Genomic DNA, 17,407 nt, shown 5'->3' on the forward strand with positions numbered 1-17,407 from the left:
CTCCGCCATTTAATAAGATCATGGCTGATCTGATCTTAACCTGAAATCTGCATCTCACTTACCCCCGATAACCTATCACCCCCTTGCTTACCAAGAATCTATCTGTCTCTGCTTTAAAAATATTCCAAGACTCTGCTTCCACCGCCTATTCAGGAAGAGAGTTCCAAAGACTCATGACCCTCTGAGTGAAAAAATTTCTCCTCATTTCTATCTTAAACGGGCGACCCCTTATTTTTAAACAGTGACCCCTGGTTCTAGATTCTTCCACAAGAGGAAACATCCTGTCCACATCCACCCTGTCAAGACCCCTCAGGATCTTATATGTTTCAATCAAGTCATCTCTTACTCTTCTAAACTCCAGCAGATTTAAGCCTAGCCTGCCCAACTTTTCCTCATAAGACAACCCACCCATTCCAGGTACTAGTCTGGTAAACCTTCTCTGAACTGCTTCCAACGCATTTACATCCTTCCTTAAAGAAGGTGACCAATACTGTGCACAGTACTCCTAATGTGGCCTCACTGTACAACTGAAGCATAACCTCCCTACTTTTGTATTCAATTCCCTTTGCAATTAATGATAACATTGTATTAGCTTTCCCAATTACTTGCTGTACCTGCATACTAGCTTTTGTAATACATGCACTAGGAGACCCAGATCTCTCTGCACCTCAGAGCTTTGCAACCTCTTGCACAATCTCATGCATAAATTGGATACAGAATTTTCCCAGCAGTGACTACGCTTCAGAAGTACACTATTGATTGTGAAGCACTTTGGGACATCCTGAGGACTTTAAAAGGCCATACATAACTACATATTTTTTCTTGACTGGTAATCACAGCCAAAAGTTGGCGCTTGCCCTTTCTACTCGAATAGTTTTGCTTGATTTTAATGTATTTAATATCAACAGGTTAATTGGGCACTTCAAATTTTACAGTTTTATGACCTGACTGAATTCCAACTTTGTGCTGTGGTGATTTTTGCCTCATCAGTTACATGAACTTCTCTTCTTAGGCCTGCTCGTTGGCACAAGGCTAAAAAAGTCCAACTAACACCGGGTCAGACTGAAGTGAAAATTGATCTCCCGCTCCCCATTGTAGCATCCAACCTCATGATTGAATTTGCAGACTTTTATGAGAATTACCAGGCATCAACAGAGACCTTGCAGTGTCCACGCTGCAGTGCATCCGTTCCTGCCAATCCAGGTGTCTGTGGTAACTGCGGGGAGAACGTGTACCAGTGTCACAAATGCAGGTGAGTGGGATCGTCTGCAACTGATGCTAAGATAAAATGAACATAAAGCAGTAACAAAACTAAAATGCTTTATTGTGGAGTTTAGAGAAACCTGTCAGACAGTGCTGCCGTATTTATAAAATGGATGGTATTAATGTAATTTACTGATTTGTGATTTGTTGCCAAAATTCCAAGATGGCCATTCTGAGTCCTGTTATTCACAATCCAGCTTTTTCATCTGGTAGTTAATAAATTTGGAATAAAATGGAACATTCACCATACAAATATATATTACGGCCAGAATTAGATTGTTTTTAAATGCTTTCTATTTTCCAGTTGACTGTGGCCCCAGATGACCTGACCAACAGTACTTTGCAGAGTTAGGGCAGTTGAGCTGTATGTTATGCAAACGAGGTCTGCAGCTGTTTTCAAGTGGCATTGGCAGGTCGCTTAAACACAGCATATGGAACATTCACCATACAAATATATATTACGGCCAGAATTAGATTGACTGTGGCCCCAGATGACCTGACCAACAGTACTTTGCAGAGTTAGGGCAGTTGAGCTGTATGTTATGCACTATATTGTAACCTTTTAGAGGCTAGGTGGCCTGCAATTTGTGCACTCTAGTATATTAACTGGGCTGAATGTGATGTAATCAAGAGGGTGTTAGATGATTGTTTCTATTCAAACAATGTGCAGCGGTACGGGGTAAAGGCAGGGCAATGGCACTAGGTCATAATGCTCATTTGGAGAACTGATGCGGACACGATGGGTTGAATGGCCTCCTTCTGTACTGTTGAAATTCTGTGATATATACATTTTTCTTTGAGGCACAGTGCAGTCAGGAGCAACAGAAGGAATTTTACTCTATCTTGACAAATGCAGCTCAAGTGGGATGAGACTGATTTTAAATCAGGCTAGATGGAAAACCATAAAAAGTAGGAGTAGCAGCATATACAGCCCTTTTAGACCGCTTAGCTATTCATTACGACCATGGAGAACTTCCACATCAGCTCCACTCTTTCCCCCACCATCCTCATATCCCTTGATTCCCTTGGTGCCAAAAAATCTGTCGGTCTCAGATATGAATCTGCTCAACAACTGAGCATCCCCTTTAGTCACTTTTTTACTCTTTTATGAGATGAGGGCATCGCTGGCAAGGCCAGTGTTTGTTGCCCATCCCCTAATTGCCCTTGAGAAGTTGGTGGTGAGCTGCCTCCTTGACCCACTGCAGTCCATATGTTGTAGGTACACTCTCAGTGCTGCTGAAAAGGGAGCTCTAGGATTTTGATCCAGCAACACTAGGGGGAACAGCGATATATTTCCAAGTCGGGATGGTGTGTGGCTTAGAGGGGAATTTGCAGGTGGTAGTGTTCCCATGTGTCTGCTCCCCTTGTCCTTTTAAGTGATAGAGGTCATGGGTTTGGAAGGTGCTGTTGAAGGAACCTTGGTGAGCTGCAGTGCATCTTGAGTGTAGTAGACACTGTGTTGCCAGTGGTCAGTTGTGGAGGGAGTGAATGTTTAAGTTGGTAGGCGGGGTGCCGATCAAGTGGATTGCTTTGTCCTGGATGGTGTTGAGCTCCTCGAGTGTTGTTTGAGCCACACTCATCCAGGCAAGCAGAGTATTCCATCACACTCTTGACTGGTGCCTTGTAGATGGTAGACAGGCTTTGGGGATTGGGGGGTAAATTACTCACCTCAGAACTCCCAGCCTCTGACCTGCTCTTGTAGCCACAGTATTTATATGGCTGGCCCAGTTCAGCTCATGGTCAGTGGTAACCCCCAGGTTGTTGAGTGTGGGAGGGGGTTCAGCAACAGTAATGCCATTGAACGTCATGGGAAGATGGTTAGATTCTCTCTTGTTGGAGATAGTCATTGCCAGGCACTTGTGTGGTGCAAATGTCAGCTTATGGGAAAGCCTGCAGTTAATTTTTGGTTGCACACTTAGCAAACAAACCTCAACTCTTCATTTGTGCTGAATTAATTTGATTTGACTCAATAATATGTTTAAAACCTGGATTCTGACCTGAGAGTAATCTCCCTTTCAGCTCCTGTTGAGTCTCTCAGCTCCTTAGGCCAACATCTTGAGCAAATTCTGGCACAGACACGATGGGATGAATGGCTTCTTTCTGTGCTGTAACTTTTCTATGGTTTCGAAATTATAATCATTGTGAGTAATTCAGCTCTGTCTTTATAGATCTATTAACTATGATGAGAAAGATCCATTTCTGTGTAATGCCTGTGGATTCTGCAAATATGCACGGTTCGATTTCATGTTGCATGCCAAGCCATGCTGTGCAGTGGATCCAATTGAAAATGAAGAGGACAGAAAGAAGGTGAGGTTGCCAAGGGAAATGCTCGCATTCAGTTTCTGACTTTTCTGGCACCTGACCCCCTTTTGCTTTGTTGCACTAAATTTTGGGAATGTCTGGTTGAGAACTAATTGGATTCCAGCCCCTTCAATATATTTTGTCTTTCTGCTGTTTAAATCAATATGCTGTCATTTTCTAACGTTTTGATTTTTGTCCTGCAGGCAGTCACAAACATAAACACTTTGTTGGATAAAGCTGATCGTGTTTATCACCAGCTGATGGGACACAGGCCACAGCTTGAAACTCTGTTGGTGAAAGTCAGTGAGGCAGCTCCTGAGAAACCGCAGGTAAAGGGATGTGTTTCACTGGTTGGGCGACATTCAGCACCACAACTTATGTCGCCTTTCTTCATTCACGGAATCCCACCTAGTACTTAACAAATAATAAGAGGAAAAGACACACAGAGTGGGACTAAAAACTGTGTTGAATAGTTGGGATTAGAGATGACTTTTAAGGATAGAGAGAAATGGAGGGGCAAAGGGTTTCAGGGAAGGGAGTTCCAGTGTAAGAAATATTTCTCTAGGATTAGAATGTGAAACAAACTATTCCTAAAATGCCTTGCAGGTACTGTGTCTTTTCTGTGATTAAGTGGTGAAGATTCCCTTGCCCATTCAGTTCTCTACATTTGGCAGCTAAGATTTTGAATTAATTTACATTCACTGTTTGACACATGCCTGGAGTCCTGATTCTGCAAGATTATATTTGCCTGTCTGTTATCAGTGTGCTTTGTTCAGTTTGTGCTTCCATTTCACAGAATGATCCAGAACAGGAGGCCATTTGGCCCATTGTCCAAATGCCAGCTCTCCAAAAGAGCTGCCTGTCTAATTAGCCTGAATTCACTGTTCTTTCCCCTTACCCTGCAAATGATTAGTATATATCCAATTCAGTTTTGAAAGTTAACATTGTATCTGTTTCCACTACTCTTTCAGGTTGTGCATTCCAGATCTCACCAACTCACTGTATAACAGAAAATTCTCCTTATTTGCGCTCAGAACTTTTTGCCTGTTGTCCTAAATCTCTGTCCTCTGGTTACTAACATCCATAATAATTTCTCCCATCTTGAAAAAAAAATTCCAATATCATATTGAACACTTCTGTTACATTTCCCTTGAATTTTCTTTACTTTAAGGAGAGCAATCCCAGCTCCTGAATACTCTCCTTATAACTGAAGTCCCACATCCCTGGTACAATTCTTGTAAATCTCCACTGCACTCTCTCCAAAACCTTGACATCCTTCCTAAAGTGTGTTGCTCAAAATTGACCACAAGACTCCAGTGGGGCCAAACCAGTGATTTTTTTTAAAGATTCACTATAACTTTTGTACTTTATGGTCTGCTTATAAAGCCAAGCATCCTGTCTCCCTTTTTAATAGCTGTGGGAGCGGGTTGCACTTTGAACATCAAGAAATTAGCCTTAATCATTTGTTCTTTCCTATTTCCCAGGATGATTCCAGTGGTGTTGCCGGAATCAGCTCATCAGCAGCAAGTGTGAATCGCTATATCCAGCAACTGGCTCAGGAATACTGTGGAGATTGTAAGACATCCTTCGATGAATTGTCCAAAATTATTCAGGTAGAAAAATCCAAAGAAATATAAAGTTTGTCCAACACACACAAGATTTAACAAGAATAATATAACTCAAAGCAGTGAACAATAAGGATGAAAACAATAGGATTAAACGTTTTGTTACTGTGATGATTGAATGTCTGGGTTTAAAAATGTGCATGATTTTTGAACACTCGTTTAGATAGCGGTTAATCAGGTTGTATAACTCTAATCTAACCTAAACATTTTACTTGTTTTGCAGAAAGTCCTGGCTTCACGGAAGGAACTGCTGGAATATGATCTTCATCAGCGAGAAGCTGCAACAAAGTCATCACGATCATCAGCTCAGCCCACATTCACAGCCAGTCAGTATCGAGCTCTGTCTGTCCTCGGCTGTGGGCACACCTCTTCAACAAAGTGTTATGGTTGTGCCTCAGCTGTTACTGAGCACTGTATAACATTACTTCGTGCCCTTGCTACCAACAGCACTATCCGACAGATCCTGGTTTCTCAGGGACTTATCCGAGAGCTGTTTGATTATAATCTGCGGCGTGGTACTGCCTCAATGAGAGAGGAAGTCAGACAACTGATGTGCTTGTTAACTAGGTATGTAGGGAGGGTGAACTCCTTGTCTAATATTAGAGGCAGCATTTCTGCAATCAATGTATGAGATCAATAGTCTGTTTTTTCTGTGACTTGTTTGTATTGGTTAGAATATTTAACAGTCATTCCTGGTACCCTCATTTCAGAAGATAGACAGAGTGCAGTGCTGCATCCAAACAGACCAAATATGCATCTAATATCAGCTGACTTTCTTTTTTCCCCCTGTCCTTTCTTTCTTTCTCTCTCTCTTTCTGTTTCTTTTTTTCAGCTGTTTGATTGTGCTGCAGGCTGAACCCAGTTCTTAGCAGCTATAGCAGAGGGTTGATATCGGATCAGAAGACTAGAGTTAATGAAGAGTCATGCTGAAAGTTAAGACATCGCAGTGGCAACATTTCTTATGTTACTGATTCCTCTCCTTAGCTATTCTTCACAGAATGCCTGATTTCAAAAAATGTTTAGAGAATGCTGCAGACACTACCTAGTGTTCTCAGAAACAGCAGTGTCCAAGTCTGTGCCCCGCACTTGCCAAATACATTAAGTACTATGCATCAATGTATGAAGACAGCAAGATGGCCTAATGCAAGGGCTGGAAATAGATGGGAGGTAACTGCACCCACTGCTATGCTGCTTGTGCTCTTGTCCTTTGTAACTAGTCGCCTCTACTCAAGCCATCAAAATTTTGCCAACAGCTTCCGTTTTGATGACGTGAACCATTTTGAGGTTGAGCGTCAAGATGTTCTTTAAAAATAATTTGAAAGATCATCATGGCTAGCCCCCAAAGTAATGTCAACCCTGGTTTTAAAGGTGTTGTTACTTTTTTAAAAAAAAAACCTGACTCAGTGCTGCCCCTTTTCCATTTCCACCAGTGATATTTTAGTGCAATCCATCTCTAGCCTGTAGGGGGTGAAGAACCTGTTCCTGTAAATTTCATGGATTTTGCTCAGCCTTGCTACAGTGCCCATTCCAGGCATATCCACAGTGAAAGCGTAGTCAACAATCAGCTTCACGCCGAGTGTGACGACTGGAGTCCCACAGGGGTTTGTGTTGGGGCCTCAATTTTTTACAATTTGTATCAATTGCTTAGATGAGGGGAGAGAAGGCATGGTAGCTAAATTGCAGATAACACAAAGATGGGTAGGAAAGTATGTTGTGAAGAGGACATGAGGTTGTAGACGGATATAGATAGGTTGAGTGAGTGAGCAAAAATCTGGCAGATGGAGTGTAATGTAGGAAAATGTGAAGTTGTTCCCTGTGGCAGGAAGAATGAAAAAGCAGAGTATTACTTAAACAGAGAATGGCTGCAGAATTCCAAGGTGCAGATGGATCTAGGTGTTCTAGTGCATGAGTCAAAAAAATTAGTATGGAGGTGCAGCAAGCAATTAAGACTAATGGAATGCTATCCTTTATTATGAGAGATATTGAACATAAAAGTAAGGATGTTATGCTTCAGCTATACAGGGCTAGTTAGGGGTCGGTTAGCTCAGTTGGCTGGACAGCTGATTTGTGATGCAGAGTGACGCCAACAGCGTGGATTCAATTCCCATACAGGCTGAGGTCATCCTTCTCAACCTCACCTCTCCAATGTGGTGACCCTCGGGTTAAACTCACCACCAGTCATCTCTCTAAGAGAGCAGCCTATGGCCTTCTGGGACTACGGTGACTTTCACTTTTCAGACAGGGCTGCTGAAGTGAGACCACCTCTCGAATATTGTGTGCAGTTTTGGTCTCCTTATTTAAGGAAGGATGTAAGTGTGCTGGAGGAGGTTTCCTAGATTGATACCTGGAATGAGCGGACTGTCTTATGAGGAAAAGTTAGACAGATTGGGTTTATTTCCACTGGAGTTTAGAAGAATGAGGGGTGACTTGAAGTATATCAGATCCTGAACAGCATTGACAAGGTCGATGTGGAAAGGATATTTCCTCTTGTGGGTGAGTCCAGAACTAGGGGGCACTGTGTTAAAATTAAAATGCTCTTTTAGGACAGAGATGAGGGGAAATTTTTTTGAGAGTTGTGCGACTTTGGAACTCTCTGCCTCCGAAAGTGGTGGAGACGGAGTCATTGAATATTTTTAAGGCAGAGGTAGCTAGGTTTTTGGTAGGCAAGGGAATCAAAGGTTATCGGAGGAGATGGGAATGTGGAATTCAAAACACAAACAGACCAACCTTGATCTTATTGGATAGCGGAGCAGGCTCGAGGGGCCGAATGGCCTACTTCTCCTATTTCGTATGTTCATTTGTCCTTCAGTCGTCTAAAATCTCTGTCAGAAGAAGTGGACTTTCAAATCAAAAGTCTTCGTTTTTAAAATTAGTTGAATGCAAAGGCTCAGATTATTTGTGACTCTGAAATCATTGGTACATTCTCTTCAAACATTTAATCATTTCATATGACCCTTGCAGGGCTTCAGTTTGATTAATTACTTGACGTGACCTGTGTATGTGAGAAAAATACTGCAGTATTATTGAATTCTAAGGAAACTGTCAGTGTTCCCACTGGAGAATTTTACTTTGTAGCTTGCCTGATTCAAAATATAAGTATAACGAAAGGTAGACAAAGCATGAACAACTTGGACTTAAGTTGCCAGACTAATGTTTCACCTGGTAGTATTTTCTACATTTGTCAACATTAAGGGGAAGTTTAGAAAGAGCAAGCTTGCATTGTATAGCAACTTTAACATAGTAAAGCATGCAGGATCACAACAATATTATCAAACAAAATTTGAGCCATTAGGGCGGGTGACTAAAAGCTTGGCCAAAGGGATAGATTTTAAGGAGCATCTTAAAGGAAGAGAGGCTTATGGACTAAGCAGCTGCAAACTTGGCTGCCAATAGTGGGACAATGAAAATTGGGAATATGCAGACAAGAAAACTTGGAGGAGAACAGAGATCTCTGAGGGCTGGAGAAGGTTTCAGAGATTGGGAAGATGGGGGTGGAAGAATTTGAATACATGGATGAGACTTTTGAATTCTAGGCATTGCTGGATCAGGAGGGACCAGGAGCCAATGTAGATCAGAAAGTATGGAAGTGAGTTAAAAGGAACTTGGTGTGAGTTATAATATGGGAATAGGAAACTACGGTTTTAAACAGTTCAGCTCAGCCTCAGACAGTGGCCATGGAGGGGCTGTAGCACCTTTTGTGCGCTCAGGATATCCTAAAGCACTTCACAGACAATGAATTACATTTGAAATGTAGTGCTGCTATTATGCCAAACAAACATAGCAGCTAATTTGTACAAAGCAAATTCCTTTTAGTGACCAATCGAAATTAAAACACAAAATGCAGGAAATACTCAGGCGGCAAAATTTTTAGCTCAAGCGTAAAATGACACACATTGATGTCAGGTGAACGTTCCCAACATCAACGCGCAGTTGCGCAATGTTTCGGGCAGCGGGCGCGCGTAGGAGTCGGCAGCACGCGCCTGCCAAGTAAAAGGCCTATTAAGGCCATTAACAAGGTAATAAAAAGAAATTTTTTGCTGCCCGCCCAACCTGGTGGGCAGGTGAAAAGGCCAAGCGGCCTTTGCACTTTTTAGGAAACCTCATCCACAGGCGGGATGAGGTTTCCTAAAGCAAGTAAAAATTTTAAAACTTAATTAATAGCATGTCTCTGTTCATGTGACAGAGTCACATGAGGCAACATGTTTTATTAAATTTTTAATTTCTTTATTTTTTTTAAACTCTGCCTGCAGGAGATTTTCAAGCGCTCACTTGTACGAGTTCACTAGGCTAGCGCTCGCCCTGCTCCCCGCCCGCCCGCACAGGCAATGCTGAGCGCTGCCACTCGTGTTTCACACTGGGTGGGCCTTAATTGGCCCACCAGTATGAAATCACTTTCTGGCCCCAATCACAAGCAGCGGTCGGCCTCCCGACTGAGTCCGGCCGACGAGGGCTAAATTCTGCGCAGGAGGTTAGGCAGGATCTGTGGAGAGAGAAACAGAGTTAATGTTTCATGTTGTTGACCCTTCATCTGACCTTGTCAGAAGTAACCAATTTATCTGTTTTTGTTGTGTTGAGTGAGTGATCCAGGTAGGTGAGATCACCAAAAGAATTCACTGCTGCTGTTAAGTGCCAGAGGATCTTTTATATCTACCTTATCAGGCTGATGGCCTTATTTAAGGTCTTACTGTAAAACAGTCGGACGTGGCAACACTCCCTCAGTACTGCACTGAAATACCAGCCTAGATTAAGGACTAAAGTCCTGGTGTGGCGCTTGAACCCCCACAAACTTTTAACTCTACAGCAAGAGTGCTACCAGCTGAGCCAAGCTGATGTTTAATGCAGTAGCTAGAATGTGTTTACTTGCTTTGCTACTGTATTGTTACTCCATTTATATGACCAACATATTTTGCTCTTTACCTGCAGAGATAACCCAGAGGCAACACAACAAATGAATGACCTAATCATTGCCAAGGTTTCAACTGCACTTAAAGGACATTGGGCCAATCCTGATCTGGTGAGTAAGGATGTAGCCCTGGACTCCTGTAGTCAAAGACAAAGGAACAGTGCTCACTGTTGATCTTAAAAAGCTGCCTGCAAAGTTTTAGCAGGCTCTAGAGCACAGACTCCTTTATCCCAATGTCACTTTCAACTTTGTGCTGTCTACAGAGGATCTGTGACATCCAGCAATGAGCAGGCTAGCTGATCAGCCAGTCAGGTGGAAGAATTCCCACAGATAGCAAAGCAGGGGATATAAACCCCATTTAAATCATTGTATAGAAATAAAGATTGAGGCATACACATGGAGTTAAGGGAGAAATGTAAATATCAGAGCACAAGCTTTATAATTTATTTTAAGTCTGCAATTTTTAAATGTTCTTTTGAGTGAAAAACTCCACACATAATTGGGCTTACAGCGAGAATAGTGTTTAAATAGTTGAAGTTCACAACATATCAGTCATTGATAATTGACTCCATCTGTAAAGATTAGCAGTGCAGCCTGTGGAGGAGCAGGGTGTCACTGACAGCAACTTTCAGATTTCTGAAATGAACTGTACATATTTTAGAAGATGCTGTCAGTTTTACACAGTATTAAGCTGTTATTCCCACTGCAAATTCCGGACCAATGAATTTTCGCTTTGGGTGCAATCAGCGACTTGTGTGTGTTGTCAGAAGTTGTTTCTCTTGGGTTTCTGCTTAAACTCATTTGTATATCTCAATGCAAAGTCTGACACATGAAACTAGGCAATTAGGCAGCATCTTAAAACATAATTGAAAAATTTTTCTTTTTAAAAAAATTCCTTGATATATTTAAGAGTGGTAATTTGATGCAGTTTGATTAATACATCTGAAAATGAGTTTATCATAAAAGCATTTTAATCAGTGTCAATGCACAACCTAGGAGTAATCCAATTTTAAATGACTGGAAAAAATATGGAGCTATATAGAGTTATATTGGAGTACTGTGGTCAGCTTCTTGGTAGATTTGTAAAAAAAAAATACATTCAAAGCTTTTAAAACATGTCTTATCAGTGCCCTTGCACCTCAAAGAACCAGCTTAACTTTCAGAAAATTTTGAAGTTCCACAAACAAGCGCTGTTAGCGGAACCTTCCAATGGTGATTAATTCAATTAGGTGGTATGAGCAGTTTTGTAGGAAAGGTTGTCTTTTAGTGTGTTTTTTCTTGAACCAGTTCAAAAGATTGTGGAAACTTGAACGTAATGTGCGCTTAAATTGTGCAATCCTTTGCTTGGGTAATGCTGATTTCAGGCAAAATGTATCAAGAAAACCACAATTGAGTGGAAACTGCACCCCATTGTGAACTGGCTGGTGGCTCCCCCAGTGGCAACCAGGCATCATGACTTATGGCATGGTGAAATATATCCACGTTTGATGCCATGCTCGGTGCTGAGTTTACTGATCTTAAGCTGGGGCAAAATGGAAGCTGCTTTATTTGACCTTTATTTACCTGCTGAGGGAGGGGGATATCAGCTAGGGCTCTGGCTCCTGAAAGCTGCTCCATAACCCCTGCTGAGCAGTGTAAGGGAGAAAATGTAAGGCTCTGTTGGTGTAGACCATGCAACACATTAGCACAGAATTGGAATTATCCATGAGCTGTGTTTTGTCTCCAGAGGCACAGCACTCAAAGGACACTGGGCCAATCTACTCAGTTAAAAGGTTGAGTGAATGGGTAAGAACATGGCAAAAATATATAATGTGGGGAAGTGTGAAGTTATCTGCTTGTTGGGAAAAACAGAAAATCAGAATATCTCTTAATGGTGAGAAAATGGGAAATGTTGGTATTTGAGGAAACTTGGTGTCCTTGTACATGAATCGCAGAAAGTTAACGTGCAGGTATAGCAAACAATTAGAAAAGCAAGTAGTATGTTGGCCTTTATCACAAAAGGATTGGTGTATAGAGTAAACAAATCTTACCACAATTATATGGGAGTTTGATGAGACCACAGCGGGAGTACTGTGCACAGATTTAGTCTCCTTACCTAAGGAAGGATATATTTGCCTTGGAGGAAGTGCATTGAAGGGCCACTGGACTGCTTCCTGGGCTCAAAGAATTGTCCTCTCAGGAGAAATTGAGTAGGCCAGGCCTAAATTTCCTAGAATTTAGAAGAATGAGAGGTGATCTAATTGAGGCATATAAAATTCTTAAGATACTTGACAGGATGGATGCTGAGATAGTGTTTCACCTGGCTGGGCAGTCCAGAACTAGGGTTCACAGTCTCAGAATAAGGCGGTGATCATTTAGGAACAAGATGAGAAATTTCTTCACTCAGCGTTATGAGTCTTTGGAATTCTCTACCCCATTGAGCTCTGGATGCTCAGTCGTTCAGTATATTCAAGATCAATAGATTTCTGGGTACCAAAAGAATTAAGGGATAGGAGAATAGTGCGGGAAGATGGAGTTGAGATAGAATGGCGGAGCAGTTTGAGGGATGAATGGCTTCTATTCCTAATGTTTCTTTTGTTCTGAAGTGACTTTTTAAAAATACAGAACCACTTCCTATATCGTGGTACAGTAGTTAGTTTCTTAGTAAATTAATAAAGCAGCATTCAAAAGTTTTTAATAAGTGTCTCGTAAGTGTTCGTGCACCTGAAAGAACCAGCTTAACTTTCCATGTCTCCTCCATGGCCTGCAGACATGAGCAATTAGCAGAGCTTCCCAGTGGCAATTAATTCAGTCTGGGAGCGAAGACAGCCCACCTTTCAGTGTGGCTCCTGGTGAGGACAGGATTGGGCTTGCCTGTGATGTGTTTTATGGCCTTTTGATATATTAGTTCAGTACGCAAATATCTTGGGGAAAATTAGGATGATACTTGAGGAAATGTGCGAGATATCTTTGAGATGTAGGAAGGCTAACAACACCCACCTAATTGCAGGGAACTCATAAAAGACTACAGGAGAAGAAAATTGTGGGAGATACACAAGAGCCCTGGTTGAACATAAGTACAAGCAAACACACATTCACACTCACATTCTTTTCTCTCTTTCTTTCTTTCACCTCTCTCTGAACTGATGTGTTTATTCCTACTTTCAGGCCAGCAGTCTTCAATATGAGATGCTGTTATTGACTGATTCAATTTCAAAGGAGGATGCATGCTGGGAGCTGCGACTTCGATGTGGTAAGCTTAACTCAATGTGGGATTGTTTAATAAAGCTCACTGACAAGCAACCTCATTTTCTAAGTCATAATGAAACACTGTCATTAACTTTTGTTTTAAAGTAAAACATTAAAGTCTATGGCAAATGAGTTTAGATGGATTCAAAACCATGTTCTTGCATCATTGCTGGACCACATAGGTTTTGAATTACTGCATTGTGTAATGTCCCTGATTTGTTTTCCCATCCATAGCCCTGAGTCTGTACCTGATGGCTGTGAATATTAAGACTCCAGTGGTTGTTGAGAACATCACTCTGATGTGTCTGCGTATTCTTCAACGACTGATTAAACCACCTGCCCCAACTAGTAAGAAAAACAAGGTGCGCCTGTTCACCGGTGGTGAATATATTTACTCAACCTACATACTCTCTGATTTAACACAGTGATCCAGTTGCTTCTCTCTCTGTCAGGTTAATCACTATGCTCTCTCTCTTCTGCAGGACACCTCGGTTGATACACTTACAACTGTCAAACCCTATAGTAACGAGATACATGCGCAGGCTCAAGCGTGGCTCAAGAAAGATCCCAAAGCATCATATGAGGCTTGGAAGAAGTGTCTGCCTGCCAGAGGTAGAGACAACTTTCACTCATGACTTCTGATTTCAACATGTTACAGCTTTTAATGGTCCTACTCGAGCTCAGTGTGTTATGTACAAAGAGATACCACACCTGACGAGTGGAAATGCTTTGTTCATATTGTTGTATGTTATCAGCAGGAATCTGAGGTGATTTGGAATGCTGTAGTAAGGGGTTTGTTCTGTCTGCAGTATCCTGTAGGTGAATGGCTTACTGTGCACAAGATTTCCAGAATAAAACTTCAGTTGCTTCATTTTCTTCAGCAATAGGAAGGAGTAACTGACATATTTGTTCATTTAAATAATCTCTAAGGACTGAAGTAGTTTGCTGAGTTCGTCCTTCTTTCTTTGATCTTAGTTTCATTTTCCCCCACTTTAGAATGCAGCAGGTAATTACTGCCAAGCTCCTGTCAGCACTGCTTTTGATACAGTTGGAGTGGAGAATATATTTTAAAAGGCTCAAATTACTTGTGACAACTGGTCACCCATTTGACAGCACCTATTGATGGTGTGCAGAAATTGCTAGCATGAATCTCCATCCAACTGCAGTATTTGGAACATCTACACACTGCACCACTGTTTCTTAGTTTGCATAATGGTCCATTGCACTAGCTCAGTTTACTTTGACCGGATGTGATGTGACATGCGCCTGAGCATATTGGATCCTGTAACAAACTGAGTAGGGATGTGAACCAGCACCAAGTCTGTGCAGTTCCAGACAATATACTGAATCTGGCTAAGTGATTTGAACTGCTCTACTTAAGAAACAAAACAAATGTTGGCAAATTCTGCAGAATCAGGGTCCTAGCACAACAAGAAGTTGTGAACTAAACAGATGATGAAATGAATGGATTTATTTTCAAATCTTTCCTGTGGATTGAAGTTCCTTAGTGTTAGGCCTTTTGTGCATAGATGAAAGCTATGTGACAACACTGTGAATGATTTGGGATTCATTTCCACCCCTGTGCCCCCTCCAAACAGCTTTGGACGCTGAAGGAAAAACACAAAGTAAAACTGAGCTACGACATCTCTATCTGATGGAGAAGTACGCTTGGAAATGGAAGCAGTTCCTGAGCAAACGTGGAAAGAGGAATTCGCCACTGGACCTCAAACTAGGACACAATAACTGGCTTAGACAGGTAATGGGCAAAGATGGTAACTCAACAGAGGATAAAGGTATAAGAGCAAGACCGTTCTGGGCCGTATACAGCGATGACTTGCCACCTATCATCTTCACTAAGCTGTACAGTATTGTGTAGCTGTAACTAGCACACACAATTTTTTTTGCCCCATCCTCACGTACCGAGTGAACTTTTCCCAGGTCAGGACAGAAGATATAGAAGCTGCCAAGCAATAGCCCTGTACACAAGAAGTACCATTGATTAGGAGCATAAACATCAGCAGAGACCAGGTGGGCAGAATGGGCTGTTTCTGTGTTGTAAATTCCATGTAATCTACCGTTTTCTTCATTTTGGGGAGAGAGAGAGATTCTTTGTTCAGTTCAGCAATTGCAACTCTGCATGAATGGGTGATCATAGGGAGAGTCCAGCATTTGAACAATGTAGCATCACTGTGTCATATCTTTACTATTGTAGGTTGATTATAATTCAAATTGGTCTCACATTCTGCACGTTTAATGCTGTACCCTCTTTAAACCTGTGCTCAACAATTGAAGACTGCAAAGACTTGTCCACTTTCTTGTGACTACTTGCTTTTATGTAGCACTCCTCGCATTGCTGTATGTGGGAACTTCACAAAGGGGAAGACTTAGGCACCAAACAGGAAGTGGAGGAATTTATGGGCTGGGGAGGAGGAACTGAGAGCGCAGCAGAGGGAATTTTAGGGAAACTTTTTTGAAGATGGAGGATGGAGAAAGCAATGGGAAGTATGATAGAATGACACACCCAGGAGGAGGACATTCAACATTATACCTTTGCTGACTGTTTGAAAGAGCTATCCCGTTAGTCCCATTTTTCCCATAGCACTGCAGGTTTTTTCCCTCTAGTATTTATCCAATCCCCTTTCGAAAGTTACTATTGAATCTGCTTTCACCACCCTTTCAGGCAGTGCATTGCAGATCATAACACTGTGTAAGAAAAAAAAAATGTTTCAAAGTGATCTTCAAAGAGATTTCCAGAGGGCAAGAGTACTGACTCCTGAGGAACAGCAGAAGGCCTGGGCTAGAAAATATGGCTGAATAATTCCCAGAGAACATGGGCAAAGCTATGACAACATTTGCAGAGAAGAACCCCAATTTTGATTTTTTTTGGGACTCAAGCAGCTTCTGGAGCCAAGGATTAAAGATGATGGGTACTGGAGGGAATAAGGGCCTGAGTTCTGGATTAGCAGAGCCTTGTGGAGGTGGGAAGAGCGTGAGGTAATTATTTGAGGAATCAAATTTCAAGATAATGAAGTTGTGGATTGTGGTTTCTACTACGGTGGGGGCGAGATTAGGTGCTAGCAACCAGTGTTCCAGAGGTTGTGGGGACCAGTTATTGAGACATAGACTTTGAAATAAAAAAAACAAGAAAGAGGTTACTGCTTTAAAAGTATATGTAATTTATTTAAAATGCTGCAGGAGTCCTGAATCCAGGCAAGCGGTTGTCATAATTCAAACGGGAAACAAAGTCAGCTTTCCTGCTGTGGTCCCTCATAGCCATCTTCTTGCTTTGTGTGAGCCAATTCATCTAGAAGGAACAAGTTCATTCTTCACATACTGCCAGACCTTTGTAATGTGTTTCTAATCTTACCACTGACACTGTCACAGAATTCTGCAGTTGTTCACCAGATTGCCCAGGGAGCCCCCTCCCCCACTGGCGGGGCGTCCAGGGAGCCCCCTCCCCCGCTGGTGGGGCAACTGGGGAGGCTGAAATGAACGTCCTTGCCTGTTTTCTGCTGTTCTAAAATCATTGTACTATGTATGAGTTGGACATTACCCACCCGACTTTGTTGTTTCTCAGGTCCTGTTCACTCCTGCAACGCAAGCTGCACGGCAAGCTGCCTGTACGATTGTGGAGGCACTTACCACCATTCCAAGCCGCAAGCAACAAGTTCTTGATCTCCTCACCAGGTACCTTCTGTTCACCAGAAATCTAAGCAACAGCTTCATAAGTTCTTTCAGCAACTCCAGGTCTAGCTGTAACATAATGGGGTCTCCATTATAGAACAGTATGTAGTTGCAGCCAGTTGCTGACTTTTGTCCGTTGTAGAGTTCCTTTCTTGTCAATGTTAAACATCTGTGATTTTGACTTGCATTCTGATCAGTTATCCAAGTTCCCCAATGTCTGCAAAATTATTTGTGGAAGTTGGAGCAAGGGCAGACCAGCTTGCATCAGGCAGTATGAACTTATCCATGATACAACTTTGCACTTACACTTTCTTTCTCCAACAATTTACAAGGTGGATATGATTTTACTTTTTTTATTTATTCACGGGATGTGGGCATTGCTGGCTAGGCCAGCATTTATTGC

General features: G+C 42.0%; 1 protein-coding gene across 8 annotated transcripts in view; it reads left to right on the plus strand.

The window, feature by feature from the left end:
* The window catches only part of ubr4 (ubiquitin protein ligase E3 component n-recognin 4), a 182,104-nt gene that overhangs the window by 122,968 nt on the left and 41,729 nt on the right, over nt 1-17,407 (plus strand). For all 8 annotated transcript variants that reach the window (XR_013578892.1, XM_078557988.1, XM_078557990.1 and 5 more), the window contains 11 exons: nt 1,013-1,252; nt 3,432-3,570; nt 3,768-3,893; nt 5,049-5,177; nt 5,413-5,756; nt 10,113-10,203; nt 13,240-13,324; nt 13,555-13,682; nt 13,803-13,932; nt 14,919-15,076; nt 16,898-17,007. Coding sequence is in view for 7 of the 8 variants with exons in the window: in XM_078557988.1 (XP_078414114.1) it covers nt 1,013-1,252; nt 3,432-3,570; nt 3,768-3,893; nt 5,049-5,177; nt 5,413-5,756; nt 10,113-10,203; nt 13,240-13,324; nt 13,555-13,682; nt 13,803-13,932; nt 14,919-15,076; nt 16,898-17,007 (1,680 nt within the window). In the remaining variant the exon portion in view is untranslated. The remainder of the gene's footprint in view (nt 1-1,012; nt 1,253-3,431; nt 3,571-3,767; nt 3,894-5,048; nt 5,178-5,412; nt 5,757-10,112; nt 10,204-13,239; nt 13,325-13,554; nt 13,683-13,802; nt 13,933-14,918; nt 15,077-16,897; nt 17,008-17,407) is intronic.

Source organism: Cetorhinus maximus, chromosome 15, assembly GCF_964194155.1.
Source record: "Cetorhinus maximus chromosome 15, sCetMax3.hap1.1, whole genome shotgun sequence".
In the NCBI taxonomy this organism is placed as follows: Eukaryota; Metazoa; Chordata; class Chondrichthyes; order Lamniformes; family Cetorhinidae; genus Cetorhinus; species Cetorhinus maximus.